Source organism: Siniperca chuatsi, linkage group LG13 (genome assembly GCF_020085105.1).
Source record: "Siniperca chuatsi isolate FFG_IHB_CAS linkage group LG13, ASM2008510v1, whole genome shotgun sequence".
Lineage (NCBI taxonomy): Eukaryota > Metazoa > Chordata > Actinopteri > Centrarchiformes > Sinipercidae > Siniperca > Siniperca chuatsi.
The window spans coordinates 14,514,366-14,533,041 of NC_058054.1; the positions used below are offsets into that span (position 1 = coordinate 14,514,366).

General features: G+C 42.6%; 1 protein-coding gene across 3 annotated transcripts in view; it reads right to left on the reverse strand.

Moving 5' to 3' along the window:
* Positions 1 to 99: 99 nt before the first annotated feature.
* The window catches only part of arhgap21b (Rho GTPase activating protein 21b), a 37,994-nt gene continuing 19,417 nt past the window's right edge, over positions 100 to 18,676 (reverse strand). For 2 of the 3 annotated variants that reach the window (XM_044219889.1, XM_044219891.1), the window contains 17 exons: positions 15,930 to 17,502; positions 12,566 to 12,712; positions 12,012 to 12,114; positions 11,846 to 11,888; positions 10,837 to 10,962; positions 10,431 to 10,730; positions 8,799 to 8,860; positions 8,541 to 8,671; positions 8,306 to 8,448; positions 7,834 to 7,992; positions 7,625 to 7,703; positions 7,463 to 7,536; positions 7,271 to 7,360; positions 6,976 to 7,143; positions 6,246 to 6,351; positions 3,235 to 3,266; positions 100 to 3,121 (listed from right to left, as the gene is read on the reverse strand). In XM_044219889.1, the coding sequence (XP_044075824.1) occupies positions 1,547 to 3,121; positions 3,235 to 3,266; positions 6,246 to 6,351; positions 6,976 to 7,143; positions 7,271 to 7,360; positions 7,463 to 7,536; positions 7,625 to 7,703; positions 7,834 to 7,992; positions 8,306 to 8,448; positions 8,541 to 8,671; positions 8,799 to 8,860; positions 10,431 to 10,730; positions 10,837 to 10,962; positions 11,846 to 11,888; positions 12,012 to 12,114; positions 12,566 to 12,712; positions 15,930 to 17,502 (4,911 nt within the window). In that variant the 3' untranslated portion in view covers positions 100 to 1,546. The remainder of the gene's footprint in view (positions 3,122 to 3,234; positions 3,267 to 6,245; positions 6,352 to 6,975; positions 7,144 to 7,270; positions 7,361 to 7,462; positions 7,537 to 7,624; positions 7,704 to 7,833; positions 7,993 to 8,305; positions 8,449 to 8,540; positions 8,672 to 8,798; positions 8,861 to 10,430; positions 10,731 to 10,836; positions 10,963 to 11,845; positions 11,889 to 12,011; positions 12,115 to 12,565; positions 12,713 to 15,929; positions 17,503 to 18,676) is intronic. The other variant, XM_044219890.1, reaches the window with a different exon arrangement.

The window sequence follows — 18,676 nt, forward strand, 5'->3', positions numbered from 1 at the left end:
TCAAAAAAGACATTAAATCTAATTTGATTCAATTTTGTAAGACAATAAATATTAATTCATTATTATTATATAATTAAAAAAAATAAACATACATGAGCATTTGCCATTGACAAAATTTATTTCCAGTGTTTCAGGAGTCTGTGCACACCGCTCTAACAATCAGAGGAACACAGCATTGGTACAATGTTCCAGCTCAATGAAGTGTTTCCTAAGGCAGGCACCTCTCTCCACAGAGAGGTACCAAACTGCCCACAACACCCACGCAGGCCACATGAGCATCATCGTCGTCTCACAATACTGTACTTAATCCTGCAATCTGATGGAAATGAAAAGTAAAGCAGCTAAAACATGGCATTTATATGTACATTTAAGTTACTTATTTAACAAGGAATATTTAAAATTCAAGTTCTGTTAAAATCAAAAAAATGAAAAACAGGAGAAATAAAATGTATAAAACATGTTAAGACCAGAGTGGAATGCCTAAGGAATGGAAGCTCGGCATTTTGTTACATAACCTGTAGAATGACAGAGGTCGACAATAAAAATGTCATTCACAGTAACATCTTCGTGTTTCTCAACAAAGACAATATGGCACCCTTAACATTTCATTGTGAGGCACTTCCTATTGTGAAGAAACATGATTTGATTATTTTCTTTTTCTTCCTCTTTGCAATCTAACGCCAGTCACTGACAGATGTGTGAACCATGAACACGAAAACATAACATTTGCATCAGAAGGATGTTGTTCACTGCTCTTTAAACCACATAACTGGGATGAATAAGAACTCATTTTGCATAAGTTCAGTGTCTCCTTGTCACCTTTGTACCTTTGGAAAGGCCCCTTTGACAGCAGAGCTTGTAGGCAGTCCACACAGGCTGTACCAAAAACACAATTCAAGTACACAGAAAAATAGGGATATGTACACTTTCGAATGAAACACAAAGCTTTTAGTCAGTATTACAGCAAGCATGTCTGTACATTCTTCATTTGGTTACTGAGAGACTCACTGACTTTGAACATTGTAACTTTCTTTACACAAAAATAGTTCTTCTGCAATACTAAAAATCCGAACTTTTTTTTTTACTACTTCCTATTCTTTCTAAGTCAGTTCATCCTTAAAGCCACTTAGCTAAACCTTTAATCTTAAGTCGAGTGTCACTGTTCACACTTATTTGCACAAATTTCACAGGTGCACTGTTTCATGAGTGACAGGTCCTCTCATCTTCAGCATAACAGGGATTTGTATTAGGAGGGAGGAAATCCTCCTGCTGAGCCATCCCAAAGTCATTTGTCATAAAAAAACAAAAAATTAAAAAAGGTATAAACATTTTGTTTCATGCCTTCTACATGAGCAACAATCCCTGTGTGCAGTAATTCTCTTATCACAAGCGCACACACCAGTTACAGACACACACCAGACAAGTTTTGTACTACATGCTCATTCACTAACATTGGTCACACAACAGACATTATACTGACAGACTCGCAAGTACGTACACATCTCACAGATGGAGAACATACACAGTCACACACGTCCAACACTTCTCACAGGTACTGATAGAAGCGCGAATGGACCACCTGGGAACTCGAGAGTTTATGTGGGTGAGCGGTCGCTGAAAGGCTCAGGTTTTTACTCTGAGGGACGTCCCCGTTCAGCACCTCAGCTGGACGATGTGGGTGTTCAGAAGAGGACGAGGCGCCGAGATTCTGGGAGTTTGCGCTGCACAGCCCCCCCTGCTGTTCTGAGAGGTCCAGGCTGACCTCGGGATTGCTGGTGCGGTGGCGCTCGCGGGCAATCCAGTCCCTAATGGAAAAGTCTTGAGAGCTGCACTTAGGCTTCAGCTGGTCCACAGCTGACAGCTCAGACCGAGAGCCTGAACCAATGCCAACGTGCTGCCAGTCTCCCAAAACAGACAGCTCTGCAAAGTCCCTCTGACCGCCCATGGTGTGTCTGCGTCTGATGCTCTTCTTCTTTGTGCGGCCCTCCGGGGACCGGCTCCTCTGGCTGCCCACGCCAAACATGTCATCCACAGACATTCGCAGACGCACCTTCAGTCTGTCAGTGATCTTCAGCTTCCATGCAGGCTCTGTCTTATCTAATTCGCTACGAGTCGAGGAGCTGAGGCTGCCTGTGGAGCGGCCTTTGGCTGACCCCAACACACATGACAGTCTATTGGAATCCTTATCGCTCCAAGCTCCATCCAGTGAAGACTCGCTGTTGGTTTTCTGTTGAGCAGCTTTCTTTCTGGAGAGCGTATCACACTCGATGAGTCTGTGGGAGGGGAGGGGCCGAGGAGCTTCCTGCGGTTCTCGCTGGTCAGTTTTTCCGACTGTGAACACAGAGAGGTCGCTCTCACTGTCTGTCTCCATTGCTCTTCCCTCGCTGATGAGCTCACTTCTCTCGTCGTCTGCGTCGTCTCCACCCCTGCTTTCCGCCACAGACTGCACTTCAGGACTGAGGGCGCTGAGCTCAGCTCCAGTCAGGAACGTCATAGAGGAGGTGGTGGAGTAGTCAGAAGTGATGGAGCAAACCTCTGCTGCCAGCCCGCTGGGGCCGGCTTCTGGTCCCAGAGTCACTGCCCTGCCTCGCCTCACTCTGGGCACCGACGCCTGAGAGCTGGTGCTGTTCATCGTACCGAGGTCGGATACCGTGTCGTCATAGTTGGAAGGCGGGTCTGACAGAGAGGACTGGTGAGCCATCGGCATGCGATAGCTGAGGTTCGGGGAATGGGGGGGTGAGGCGCAGGGGGAGCCAGTTTGAAGAGTGGAGGTAATGTGTTCTGGAGGCAGGGAGGGAGAGGACTGCAATATCAGGCTGCTGGGGAGAGACTTTTTCCTGTTGGTTTTGTCAAGCTGTTCCTCTGAGCTGCTCCTGTGCTTCTCTTTCTCACTGGTTTCATCTGTCTCCTCCTCCTCTTCAGTCCGGCTGTCTGGGGACCACAGAGGCTGCTGCTGGCTCTCCTCCGGGAGCTCCTTCTTGGGGAACACAGCGTCCAGGTCGTCGTCTGAACTGCTGGGATGAGCTTTGTCCTTGGGCTTCTTACGCTTGCGGCTAGCAAAGAAGGAGGAGCGCAGCATCTCTTTGCTACACTGATCCTTCCCCGACCCCCACAAGCCCTGCTGAAACACAAACAAAACAGCGTTAAAATTAATATTTAATAATATAAAAACAGTAAAGACAAAAGAAATGAAGGATTTTTGTGAAACAAAACAAAATAAGAAGCGGACATTACCTTTGATTTGGAGGAGTCACTACATGCTGAATCTGTATTAAAGAGAAGAGAGTCATTAGTAAAAGTCTGCCAAGGCTCTGACTTGCTAAAAACAGTCAACAAGATAAAGAAAGAGAAAAGGCAGATTAAAAGTTTGTTCAGAGTGAAACTGACAGACATGATGAGTATAATGAGAGCAGCTGAATGAGAGAGAGAGAGAGAGAGAGAGAGAGAGAGAGAGAGAGAGAGAGAGAGAGAGAGAGAGAGAGAGAGAGAGAGAGAGAGAGAGAGAGAGAGAGAGAGAGAGAGAGAGAGATCAGGACGAGTAACCACACTAAGCAGTATATGGAAAAATGGAGAGACCAGCAGAAGAGGCCTGAGATGAAGGATGAGAGGAAAGGAAGTGAAAACCCAGCAGTAAACCAAGACACAAAAAGCAGCTCATGCATCGATGGAACGACGGCACATCACGGACAAACACGTCAGTCACAGATCATCACATGTAGCCACCAACCAGCTGTAGGCATTCTTTCCCAACTCAAAGACAGACATCACAGAGGAGAGGGAGTGATGAGTTTTCTCTGACTGAAAGACTTAAGGGGTCTGAGCTGAAGAAATCAGTGAGTGTGTGTCATGGTCGATACAGCTGGCGCAGGAAAGCCTTAGTATAACAGAAAGATTGCTCTTACTCCAAGCTAGATTAACTCCTGTGGGGCACTTTAACATGTAGCCCGTCAGTCTCACCAACATAAAAGGCAAAACAAAGAGTTCACAAAACTTTCTTGTCTCACTTTGCAAAAGAGAAAACACGCAAACTACATAAAGATACGCAGACTAATAGCCCTTTTCGACCAAATAGTTACAGGAACCATGGAGCCACAAGAACTAACCTCAGGAACTGAAAGTCCCATTTAAAGCATTCCTGTTTGCATTTCCACTGCATCTGAAAAACCTTGCAGATTAATCCTGGATGTAATGAATGGATGTAAAGGACACCTGCATAGGTGAAAAAGGAGACTGAAAACTACAGAGCACCTGTTATATATGGTTATATATTTCTGCTTTACAATGTAACCATGACAACGAATTCAGCAAACTTTCATTTTAGACTTGTCAGGAAGCTGACATTTGTTAACATCAAACATGACAAGAAATGTCACTAGTAACATTGTTACTAGTGGGGTCCAGTGCTTCCCTATTGTTTGAATAAAGCTGTAGGTAAGTTGTACAAGCAGCGAGGTTGACGAATCAGTGACATTCAGCACTGTAAACTTGTACTGATAGTTCCAGGACCATCAGAAAGTACTAATCCTGGAGCAGGGACTTTTTTGACAACAAGAACTATAGCAAAGAAACTAGATTTTGCCACTGGATCCTGAGTTCTTGAAATGGTTCCTGGGCCCATGAAAGAGTTCCTGCGGCAGAAATGGGCTATAAATGACTTAATTTAGGTTCAAAATGTGTGTGTCAGTGTATAGCGCAGGAGACAGTGTGAGGGACATATTAGTGATTGATGTAGGTGTTATATATTATGTAAGAGCAGGAGATGTGGAAGTATGCGGCAATGTTTGTCTGTAGTTGAAAATGTGATGTTTTTAATGTTGAATGAAGACAAAGATTTTGAAATTAGGACATCACAGACAACAAATCAAACAAAAAGACACAAGAGGAGGCACCTGAAACAAAAAAATACCTGTCGCGGCAAATACCACTACATCTACATGCTTGGAGTCCCGTCCACTGCTATTTGACTGCATGTGTGCCTCTGCATCAACAAGTCACTACATATTTATCGGTCTGCCATGCGGTTGTATGTGTGGGTTTGTTTGAGTGTAAACGCATGTGTGCTGGGGAACATCCAGCTCAGTCCCACCACTACGACCCCCACCCTCAGACATCATGACAGATTATGCCACATGACCGGGAGAGAACCTGAGGTTGACCGTACCATGCTACTTGTCCTTGCGATCAGCTTTAGAGACAACAAGAGACAGCAGAAGGGCTTTCAGAGAAAGTACAGCAGCATCGCTCTGTATCCCCTCAATTTAGGGTATTGGTTTAAATATGAGACGTGCACACCACAGGAAAAATGACAAACATCGACTTCTCTTTCTTTCTTTTTTATCTTTTTTCCTCCTTTCGCCCAAATTTAAAAGAGCTGCGGGTTTCTGCAGACTAGGCAGCTACACTGGGCACAACACTCGTCCTTCTTCCTACAGTCCCAGCTGTCCATCACTGACAAAACAGAGTCCATCAGTGACATCATCGAGTGATAGACGCCGCCCACTTGGCCTGTGTCAAGATTGGGTAATGTGTGAGTGCTGGACAGGGATAAGGGAGAAAAACAACACACTACACACAAAAGGGCAGAGGTCAGAAGGGTTAAAACTTCCATCGTTTCTTTTTGTTTGTTAGATTTTCTTTGGGAAAGAACATGCCGGGATTATGTGAGAGACGAGGAGGAGGGGAAGAAAAGAACTGAAAGAAAAGGAGTCGTCGTCTCAACACAGGTAAAGCACAGGGAGAAAAAATGACTTGAGCAAGAGGAAATAAAGAGTAAAGCAAACAAATGAACAAAAATAAAACAATTTTATCTCTGGGCAAAAAAAAAAACAAAAAAAAACAAAACATCGAAACAAAACAGACTTTTATCCAAAAATAAATTATTTCATAAAAAAGGCTCAACATACTGCAAGGTATTTTTCAACGATTTTTCAATGGTCAAACCACAAAATATATTCATTGAAAAATTACTGAAAAAGCTTACTTTAACAGAAACACAAATCAAATTTGGGAGACTTGTTTTTGCTCAAAGCATTTAAAATTATGGAAATAGGCATGATGTTCATTTTCTTAGCATTAAAAATTGACACACTGCTAAAATTTAATCTTAAAATAAGTCTATAGCACAAATATTTAACACTTTAATCTCTGTAATAATATTAATGTAATATATTATTGCTGCCATGGTAATCTCTTTGCTGCAGTGATGCTGGAGTGCTGCTCCTAAGAGAAAACTCTCTCAGATTTACCTGAGACTTCGCCCGGTGAAGCTGCGGTCCGTCCAATGTTGGAGAGCAGGTGGTCGATATTGGGCACAGGCTGAGACTGCACAGTGCTTTCCTGCTCAGCTGTGGTCTGGAGCCACACATGGAGGGAATAGGAAAGTTTTCGACCAGAATAGAAGAGAAAGCAGAGAGAAGTTAAAAGACTAAACACAACACATAAATGGGGAAAAAAAGATAATCACCACAAAAAAGTTGCATTTTATTTAAAGCTGCATTAATTGACTAACTGAAAAGATGAATTCATTGAATTAGCTCTGTTCTGGTCTCCATCAACTCCTGAGAAAAATATCCGGCTCCTTAGCTGCTAAGTGCTCCACTATGTTCACCAGCTACTTACTAACTTTGTCTTTGTCTAAAAAACAGCCGCCTGTTGCGGCTGGAAATGACACTGATGAGAGTAGCGAGACTGAATCAAAACAAAGTTGCGGGGCTTAAAACCAAAATAATGAGCAAAAAGACACTAAAAGGCTCTGGACACCGCAGAGTTGGTGATAATTCTCTGTGGTTTCATCAATTTGAGTGACACCTTTCACATTACACAGTCATTTGAGCCATTGCTCATACAAAAACGTTAGTTAGTGCAGCATTAAATACCCATACGTATAAACAACACAGCATAAGATTAGGTTTATCTATGATAGGAAAGGTTTATATAACAAAAGGAAAAAGATAAAGAAAATGTATTGCCACATACAACAGGGTCCTGATCACAGTCATCCGTGAAGAACCAGTCATATTGCTGGATGAGGTTCTCAACTATTTTGCACTGGTCTGGCATGTGATTGACCATGTTGGCCATGTTGTCCTCAGAAGTTCTGACCAGCGTAGGACCAAACACAATCGCCAGGTTACGAGGCTCCATCTAAACAGATGAGGTTCAGACAAATCAGGTTTAATGAAATAATCTGCAAAGGGACACTAGATTTACGAAGGATTGGAGGGTGTTACCTAATGACATTAACACTAACAGATCCTGTTAACTGTCGTACCTTGTTCTTTTCACAGTTGTCAGAAACCATCTTGAGGTGAGCACAAAGGAATTTCAGAGTTTCAAAGTGATGATCAGGTAATTCATGGATCTGCAAGAATTGACAAAAAAGGGACAGAGTTTCAGTATTAATGGTATGCCTAAATGTAATGCTATTCAATTAAAAGCTGCTCATTTTAGATTTTTCACTCACCAGCCTCTTGAGCTCCTTTAATCTCTCCACTGAGTCTTCTGTTCTGTTGGCTTCAATAAAATCAGCATACTTTTCTGTGAATAGAGCAGGAAAACCTTTACATAGACTTGCAGAAAGAAAATCCAACGTTACTCCAGTTTGTTAGCAATTTCTCCGTCTCACCATTTGTAAACAGAGGCTCTGGAAGTTTTCGAAAAAAGGACTTTAGTAAACTACTGATGACATTGAGGTCCCGCCATTTCTGCAGAGAAGTGAAAGGTCGAGAGAGCATTATGTTAAAGCAATCCTTACAGTACAAATCCGTCACTGCTAAAAGATGTTGTCAGTAAAGTGGCACACTGTACAGTGTAACCCAACTGTCAGTCACTCACGTCCTCCTGGATGTCGATGTCAGTCATGCCTTTGCTGTTGAGCTCCTCCTGCATGCTGGAGATGGCAGCGTTGTTGCCAGGGACCCTGTAGATTCCTGTGTACTCCAGACCTCTCTCCTCCACCACCTTACAGCACACCTCCACGATCAGAGGAACAAACTGCACAACACACAACAGGAAGACATTAGATCTGACAAATCACTGAGTATGTTGAGTATGAACATTTAACAAAAACCTACAAACTGTTTGGATGAGCACAGATGGGAAGTGCATGCAGTTATGTGTCATACAAATCAGTGTCTCCTACAGCCAGCCAAAGTGGGCTACCCTAGCAAGAATTAGTGACCGTTTTGGCTGACAGGTTGATGCAAAAATCAATATTTTATGTGTATGGATGCAACATGCTACTCACATCATCTGAATGCTAAACTCCATTTCCTCTCAAATACATAAAAGAGAGATCGAGACTCACCCTGTTAGTCTGTGCAGGTGGACAGTCATCAAGCCGAACCCCGAACGTGACCCCAGCTGGAGTCTTTTTTTCAAAGGGCTTCCTCATGATCCCTGCAATGCCAATTTTCCAAGCAGCTTTGTCCCGTGGTGGACTGGAGTCATCTGACAGAGTAAACACACATATACGCACATAAATTAGCCATCTGAGGTTAGAAATGCCCTCCAACCATACTAAATGGATCTGGTGTCTTTACCTTTCAGCACCCTCCGCTCCTCTCCTGTTTTGGGAGAATGAGGGTCTGTTTTACCTCCCAGGAAGGCTTGTTTGATGCTGAGGGACTGGCGGGAGGTTTTGGGGGAGGGTTCAGACCTGCTGCTGGGCGCGCTGATCCAGACAAATGGCAAAACAATTACACATATACACAAATATTAACATTAGGTCGCCATACAATTAAAATATGTGGTTCAGTACCATGGTTGAGCCACAGGGGGCAATGTGGAGTCCTGCATACCTCATCATGTTGTATTCTTTGATCTTTCGACTAATCAAGTCCTGACTTGTTACAGCAGCATTCTGTAATGACAGCAGAAATACATTAAGGACAGTCTAAAACATTACATAAAGTTAAAACTAAGTTTCTTCTACATTAGGTTAATTTAAATTTTTGTTTCTTAGATTGAACAATTGTTAATGACTTGATATTGCTTGTAAACCTTACAAAATTATATTCTTAAGAGGGCCTTCAAAGTCAGTAATACATAAATGCAAATCTCTAAAAAATTTCTGTTATAACAACTGCAAATCTAAAACTAATCGGTGGCAATCAGGAAAAAAATCACTCTTTTGAAAGACAGGTTGACTAACTGGTCTATGCTGATAATAGGGGCAGTATTACTGGGCTGTTTCTCTACAACAAGTATCTCAATAGCTGTGTCTCCATCTAATTGTCAAGTGAATTTCAAGTGAACTTTTGAAATGTCGCAAAAAAGAAGAACATGAAGAAAAAGCGAATTAGGCGCGCTTCCATCAACTGGTTTGGAGTGAATTAACTAGTTTCGTCAGAAGTTGGCAGTTTAGGCTACATTACGCATTGGCTGTAATAAAGAGAGTAGAAGAAGTACAGGTTGCAAACCGGAAACAAAACCAGTTGTTTGCCAACTGCCAATAAACCTCAAAGAGAAGAAGAGAGGAGAGAGACAGCAATAATTTGGGCCCATCGGTCCACACGTATCTGTTGCTACTACCAGCCATGCTTTTGCACATTATGGGAATATCCAGGAAGACGGCAACAGCGGAAACATTCTTGTTTTTCTCTCTGAGCGGAAACAGCTGATCAGTCATGTGAGTTAAATGTTCACTACTTCAGAAGTTATTCGGAAAAAGGTGTTTCCATCTCCCATTAAGCGCATTAACTCTTTTTTTGAAAAAGGCAAAACCCACCTCAACTGAATGTAAAAACGTTTTTTCGAATTTTCCTGTTTCCATTTTTCTAATGCAATACTTCAAAATACACATAAAAATATGTTGATGGAAACACGGCTACTATGTATACTTAATTTCCCCTACTTTTTCCAAAACATTTTGAATCCTACCTATCATGTGCTGCCAGACCTCCATCTTGGATACCGGAATGAATTCTTGCTGAAAGGCAGCTTACTGATTGCTTCTCAGTCTGAAATTTAATTTTCTCTCACACCCCAAGAAGTGCCACATGTGTGTTTTTGTTCTTCTTAGGTAGAACACGTTTCCAATGACACCTTATTTTAGCTTTTGTTAGGCATTTTATAAATAAAGGCAGTAATCCTCTCCATCTCACTGCCATCTTCACTGTGTTTTATTCAAAGATAGACTTTGGTTCACTTTGTTGTTAACCTGATGGGTGTGCCTGTTATTTCTTTCACAACTATAATAAAGTCTGGTATAAACTTGCTTGTTTTTCCTGTAACTGTAAATAACCAACCACATGTGCTATGCTCTGCCCTGGTGGCATTTTATTAGATAGAATGATGATGTGCCTGTCCCTTTGGGACTTCTGACAGATGTGTTTAAATTTCATTTTTGCTGGACGTGAGGCTATGAGAGATTGTCATGTGGTAATAATCTTAACTTGGCTATGCGATACTAGGGTCTTGCTAGAACACACCTCTTCATCTGGGTTACTGTTTTCCTGAATGACTCGGATCCAAGACAGCATTTCGTCCCTCCCTTCTGCCTGGAACAAATACTCGCAGTCTGAGGTGGTGAGTCGCAGCACATTCTTGCGTCTTGTGTCGCTATAGGAGATGTCAATCAGACAGGCCTTGATGCTGATTCGCAGTGGGTCCTCGTCAGATTGCGTCAAAGCATGAGACTGTGCGTCCTTCCTATCCTTGTAGAGGGTTAGGGTGTGACCTTGTAAAACAGCATACATCTGCTTCCATGATCTCATTCCTCCACCAACACGCTACAGAGACGGAGAGACGAGAGAGAAAGAGAAATACTTACACATCAAAACATTACTGATCAACTGTATATGTCTGTTAAATGAAGGCATGAGTGTACAGGCATACCTTGTTTTTATCTGTACTAAGTTGCCTAAAATTGAGCAATCCTTCTTTGGAAGAATCGGCAAAGATTTCCGAAGAAGAATCCCTTCGAGATCCAGAATCCCCAGAAGATTTATGTCCATCCAGAGCCTGCAAGTGTGAATTAATGACATTTTTTTCTCATATTATTAGCTGACAGTAGAGGGTGGCATGAAACATGAAGTGAGTGAGAGAGGAAGATGACATGCAACAAAGATCTCTTGGTAGAATCAAAGTGGGGATCTCACAGTTACATGGTCATCAGGACATCCCAATATCTAAAACATTTGTGTCTTAAAACACTTCCCAAGGAAGTCAGTGAAGATAAACAGAGAGCAGCAAAGCCTGTCTGACTATAACCATAAAATCAAAGCTGTCAAGAAACACATCACACGGTTAAATATCTTGAGTCATTTTACACCTAAAAACCTGTATTCACATTAGAGTCATCCACATTACATTTACATTTGTAAAAATGTGGATCTGGCAGTTGAATAGTAATCTGATTTACCAGTCAGTGCTGGAGGTTTTTCCCTTATGTTATAGTGTTTACTTCCTCAGTTATGCTCAAAACAAAACTGGATCTAATTTCTCTTTCTGTTATTCTCATTGGGTCTCTAAAATTACAGACAAAAAGTAAAGACTTTTCTTCTTTTCTTTCTTCTTCTTTTCAAGTATGAACAAATATTTCAATTTACCATTGGTCATCTTTTGGCTTGTAATTTACCATCTGCTAAGGTTGTTGAAGCAATCAAATTTTACTTAAATCCATGTGTCTTCAGTGTAGTTACACATGGATTTTTATTTGCACAGGTGTTTATAGATTGCTATCTGGTCATTCCAGATGCAGCTCAATGCCAGGTAAAATGGGGCCACTGTCAGAAAAGGAGGAAGACTAATATAAACAGGGTACTAGCAAAGAAAAACAAAATCAAAAGTTGTATAATGACAAAAGAAAGTCTAGCATGTTGTGAGTCATTTTATAGTTCCTCACCTTTCTCAGGCCCCTGAGACTGGGCATATGCTTACTGGAAGATCTGAAGAAGTGGAAGAACAGCAGAGAAAGGCAGATTTAAAGTCAGAGACAAGGTCGGACGATCCATAACCCAATACAAATGAGAAAAAACTAGAGCAAAGACCTGATCCTAGTATGCACTCACCCTCTGCCCTCCTCCTGGTAGTTATCCAGACCCTCATCGTAGGATTTGGACCGCTCTGTTTTGCTGGCTGAATCAGACTCCAGCAAAGCACTTCTCAGGGACTCTACACAGTGATAAAAAAACATGAAATGATGTTATTGTAATTTATAACCCAAGTTATGAATGTTAATGAGGGTCACATTAAGCTCTCAGAGGTGGCCTAACAAGTGCTAAAGAAAACCAGTGAAAAGAGAATATTTCAACACCACCACCACGCGCTGGGTTAAGGTGATTCACCTGTATTTACTAAGCATGTGAAGGTGGGAGTGCCTAATTAAATGAATTTAAAGAGTAACACTACACCCACAATTTCTAAAGCTAGAGCAAAAAGGATTAGTAGTAAATTGAAAGAAAAATTAATCAATGACAATTTAGAGTGTAATCATTTAGGTCATTTCATGGAGAAAATAAAACAACCTCAAATTTCACTGATTTGTACTTCTTTCCAAAGGAATTCTGTAGCGCCGAGCCTTGACTGACATTATCCATCACCCAACCAACCCAATGCCTTTCACCTTGGTCATGTGACAGCTGACGACGAATGGGAGGGCATGCTGAGCCTGGACTGGAGGGACCTGTAGTTATGGATGGTGCAACAGATATCACAGCGGAGGGTGGAATAAGAGCGGCATCCCGGTCGACACTGGGGCTGATTGGCTCATCTATGATGACAAAAACATTTAGTGTGAGCACAGACATGAAACAAAACTTTTGTTCTATATTTCCACATTATGTCTCTGACTAGAAGAATGCAGGCATGGTGAAACTTCATTAACTATCTATGTCTTTCTGCAATTCCCATGGCTAACATGCTACACCACAACTGAGAGTCGAACAGATCATCTTCTGACACCTTTTTTGAGAGAGAAGGAAGTTCTTAATTCTTGAGTACCGCCCACTCCTAGCATTTCCAGCCTGAAACAGCTCAGAGTACAAAGCTGCTCTCTGCCGCCGCGGGGCTTTTGGAGCTAAATTTAAAAGCAACTGTCCTAGTTCCAGCCTGTACCCAACTTTGAAACGGGGCAAAGGAAAAAAAGATGTCACCATCTCCCTAAAAGGGTCAGTTAGGCTACTTCACTAAGGTTCTGACCATTATTGATAAACATTTAGTAGAAACAACTTTAAAGTCTTCCATCTTTATCTACTCTCTCTGAAATATGAGATGACCAATCTATTTTACTATACTCTGCATACATCAAAGTCCATAACAAACCCAAAGGACCTGAACTCAAATGGATGCAGTGAACTTTTGCATATGAGGCACAAATACATTAAAAAGAACAGAAGAAGTCAGGTTTCTTCAGCTGCTGGTTTAATGCTCACACTCCTCACAGGCCATAGACCAGGCAGCTTGTTATCGCAACACCCGAGGGGTTCTGCCCCAGACCCAAACTGTTCACCAGCAACATCATGCAGTCAAGACTGCTCACTCTCTGGTCCTATGTACAACTACATCAGATATGATCATTCTTACTGTAAATAGATAGTACAACATTTAATATTCCTACAAAAGGCTCTCACACACACCTACTAAAAGAGGTTTCAAAAAGTGTATCCAAAATTAGACTTTTATCTCAATTAACAAGCAAGGGCCAAATTCCAGGTACACTGCAAAATAGGCTGAAAAATACTGGCCACTGTCGTCTAAAGAAGATATAAGACCAAATATATATGGCTTGCCTGTAGATTAGCTAAATAAATTGATGGTTTGGGCTATAGGACCAAATTACCTCAACCGACTAAGGCCTGGACCAGTGGGCTTTCAAACTGGCCATTGATGGAGGTCCAGCAGCTTACACAATCAGGGCACTGTTTTCCTGGGCTGGGGCACCAGTCCCAGAATGGTGGTGTTGCGGCATCATCACTGTCACTGCCTGCTTTGTCTGCACCTGGCCTGTCAGGCTTCCTTAACAACCACTGGCGGAACGTCTGAAACACTGTTGGTAATCCACAGGTGTAGTGACCTCACAGATACTCTGTACATCGAACTTAAAATTGTCACACATTACCTAGATTCATAAACTTTAAATTTAGCACTGTGTAGAGAAGGGGGTCACATTACCTAGAGTAAAGAAAAGTGCAATAGGCACAATTTCAAAATGCTTAATAAACAAATCAACGACAACATGAACTCTGACAAACTTAAGCTTTTCAACAAGTTTACACAAAAACACCTGCACTTGCCCACAACTGAAGCCATTCCTCCAGCCCACACCTATCTATATAAATGGGGTGGACAAAATATTAAAAAACTCTTAGTGGTGCTGTTGGATTGTACTGTATTGTACTAACTACAGCCTACAGTTAAATCAGTTTAATCTTCATGAAAGTATATGCAGCGCTGTTGTATTAGACTGCATTACTTAGGTACTTGTGTACCTAAATGGCAACTGAGTGTAGATTATTAAAGGTCTAAAATTAACAGAAGTGAACAGGATTCTGAAGTTTTAGCTTTGAGAATTGTGAACTAGGAACCACTTTCAAGTAAAATTTATTTTGCAACATATGTTAGATTTATCTTACAATTAACTGCTTCAAAAGACCCAAATTTTACTCAGAAACTAACTCCCTTCTCCCATGGGTCAAACTAAAACCTTCTAGTACCGTTGCTGCCTGTGACCTAGTTCCTCCATACCTGCAAAGTACAAAATGTTTCCTTTATGTCCTTCCAAAACCATCAGAGACAGTTTACTGAAGTTAAAACAACAAACAATATGCAGACTTGGGTCTTTCAAATCTGTCTTAAGTTTCTTTTCACTATCAGGGACTTATCATTTCTCTGGTGGCCAGCCCAATCATACTGAAGTAACACTTAGACCTAAAACAAATACAGCAAAAATTAACTGTCAATAACATGATATTCACTCTCACAGAGCCTTTACTTTTCCATTTTATTACATAATGTGGTATCACAGAAAGACTGGTAGACAGACAGATGGATAGATAATACATATATGAAGAGACAGATGGAGAGAAAGACAAACTCAGAGACAGACAATACAGAGAGATATTTGAATATAAAATATTTGATACATTTTCAATCTGACAGTAGATTTCAAAGAACATTGAAGACATCTAAAATGGTCCTCCATCTGCATACTCAGTCTTGCCTCCAGCAACTATGGCTATGTTCTCATCAAGGCACACCAATAAACATGCTGAAAGTTCCTATCAATTATGAATATTGTCTCACTGCTGAACTGATTACAACAGATTCTCTAAAACAAGACTGAATACAATCAAAATCTTGGCTGTAAAATTCAGACTAGATTTAGAAATGTGTTTGGTGCCATTGCCAAAACTGGAAACAAAGCAGTGAAAAGCAAAACATTCTGATAACCTCTCAAAGGGTATGAGTTAAAACATTTTTGGAAACTGCTTTTCAAAGCACTGCTAACAGAGATGAGATGACAACTATTTAATCACCAGAAAATGCATTACTGAACCATAATGCAATCCATCCTGAAGAGAGACCATCCAAGAATTCAATATATTCCAAAAGGCTTAAGCCATCCTTCACTCCGCTATAGTTAACCCAGTTAAGCCGAATATCCCACAAAACCTCTCTGTATGCCACAAAATCTGATTAATAACATCTTCCCAGGAAAATGAATTTATTTTTGAACATCTCCCCAGCACTGTATATACACACACCCCAATAATACGCTGAATCAGATTAACAATGTAACTATAGCGGCCTACAGGCTCCACAGTCAGTTTTCCATCCATCTATTTAACTGATTTCTATTAGCATCTATGGTGGAAGCCTTTTAACTAGCTACAGTATCAGCGCTACCAGTCTGCCTCATGGTACTACTGCCTGCTGTCATTGTCATGACAATGTGGGGCGGAAAGTCTTACAACTGATTATTCTCTTACCAATGAATGGAATGGAGTCCAGAGACTCATCCAGGTTGCTGGAGCAGGAGGTGTGACATTGTTCCCCAAGGCGGCGTATGTGTATCTCTCGACGTGCATCATTGGGAAGCCAGCATGCCACCACATCTGCTGTGGGATCTGCTCCGTCATCAGTTACAGCCAAGATGTAGGAGGGGTGCCGCAGAGGACTGGGGTTCTTTCCGGAGGGGGGCTTCTCCCTTAGAACAACCCTGGTCTCCGTGGGGCTTCGCCCATTGACCTGACTCTGGGAATCTGGGTGAGGTGGTTTGAGGATGCTAGGCCTCTGAGGCATCTGTTTCGAGGTGGAGCATGAAGAAGATCTGTGTCCTACCAATGCTGCGTCTCTGCCTGCCTCCACAGGCAGCATGGTTTCAGACCGCATCCTGCTCTGGCCTTGTTGGGTAGTGTGGGGCACATGGTGTCCTTTGACTGCAACTCTTTGGTCAGCAAGAGAATGTTCAGCACTTGTGCTCATTCCAAAATGTGAGGATCTATCTGAGAGCATGGGTGAGGAGCGGGTCTGAAGAGAATCTGGTCCTTTAGAGTAGAGAGACGGGTTGGGTACCCCCCTCATGCCACTGTTGTATCCAACAGAAGGCCTGTAGAGCATGGCGTGTCTGGGGATAGACTGTCTGCTAGGCCTCGTACCTTGGTCTGCCCTTCCATACCCTCCTCTCCTCTCACTGGGCTGAGCCAGCTCTGCAGGGTCAACATAGTCCGTGGAATGTGCCCGGGCTTTGTGCATTAGGCCATCTTGGGACACGCTTCGAGGAGGCCAGTTCCTGGTTTGGCCTATTCTCTCTGCACCGCTCATGCGGTCCTGCGAAGCACTGCGTGGGGCAATCTGAAAGTGAGGTGGAGGTCCTTGGTATGACCGTTCATGGGAGGTACTCCTCCGTCGTATTCCCTTAGGGCCCCAGTCTCCCAGGGGAACATGATGAGTAGCGCCAAAGGTGGCCTGACTGGCAGCTCGCAAATTATCCAGCCTCTCCTGGATAGTCCGACTAGCATGGGAATGGATTCCTTTGTTGTCAATGTACTCCCTGTACGTTTGGTAAGTGCGCCAATCAATGCTTTGATTGTTGGCTGGGTAATGAGGTGCCTGACCTCCATATGGAAGCATTCCTGGACCACCGGGATAGACATCAGCCTTTCGAGGGTGCGGATACTGGGCCAGTGACCCAGGCCTCCCCCTAACAAAGACAGGGTCCATGTAATCTATCCTATGTGCTGGACCCATGCGCCCCATATAGGCTGTATCAGGAGGAACCACTACAGTCCTCACGCTGTCGTTGCGCATGCACACTGCCATCTGGCTTTTTGGATATGACTGAGGAGGAGGAGATGGGGGCACTGTGATTTCCTTGCGGTACCCATGGTCAGGAGGTACTGTTGGCCCTCGGCAGACCTGCTCTGCTGAGTCTGTTGCCTGGGCCATGCCCGTAGGCTTACAGTCTACTCTGGGGTAGCATACTGGGGGTGGCTCAGGAATGTGACGGGCATTTCCACTGTAGCTGCTGTGGCCACGGAGGTAGGCATCCTGGGAGTAGGCCTAGAGACAGAGCAACAAAGCAGTGTTACAATACATATAGTACATTTGCATTGGCAAGTGTGTGTAATATTCAACAGTGTGCTACTAGATGCTTACATAGAAGTCAAGCATGCTATTACAAATTCTACTGAATAAATGTGTGTGGGCAGTGCATGTTGCCGTATGAGTGAGCGGAGGCGTTAGCAGTTCAGGGGTGTCAGTGGTCTTCATCTGCTCCTTATTTAGAGTTCTCATGGTACTGTTCACTGTTCCATGATAGATCAAAGTACACTATATAAGCCAAGGAAGAAAATATTTTTCACTAACAGAGACTTATAATATTGCTTCAAACTGTTTATGCTACAGCAGTCTTTCTCCATTATTTCTGCCTATGTTCTATAACTGTACACACCATACGATACATGTGGAATGGTGTTTATTTCTACTGAACTCAATATTCAGCCTGCACTGTGACATTTTCAGCAAAGACTGTAACAATCACTACACGTAACATTCGACATATCTGAACAAACATGACAACATAAACGTGTACGGTAAAAATGTATATAGATGTTGACAGGTAACCAGCGCCTTCATTCTCCCACCTCAGACTGACAGACTGTAACCTCAGACAGACAGGAGGTCGCCCATCCCTCATAGAAAAAGGTGCTATATTTATCCGGCCTGATTATTGTCCAAGGTTCTGAAGCCTATACCATTTCACTGCAGATACTAATAAAATAATTTTCAATTAATACAAAATTAAAGCTGGAGCTTGCTCTGGACTTATAAGCCTCACTGCATTAATCTGCTTTACTCATAACATACTGCACATAAAACAAGCAAAAAGATGTGTGAAGGTATGAGGACTTTGATCCTGCTACCTGGTGTCAAATTACAATCTTACATAAAGCTGTGTGTGTGCCACAGCTATCAGTACCAGGCTCTGTTCCTCCCTTTGTAAGCATGAGTGTGCAGGAGAGTTCAGAGGTCACTGGCCTTTATCACACTAATGACATCTGGCATTGAGGATGAGGAAGGGGCGAGGCTTCACTGAGGTGCCAGCTGGACGCCAACTCGAGTGCTCAATCTAACAGGTACCGCATGTACAATCCATCGGCCATTTCTACAGTCTACACGTTTGAATCACCAACACAGAGCTGCCCATTGAAACAGTCAACCATGGCAAATAAAA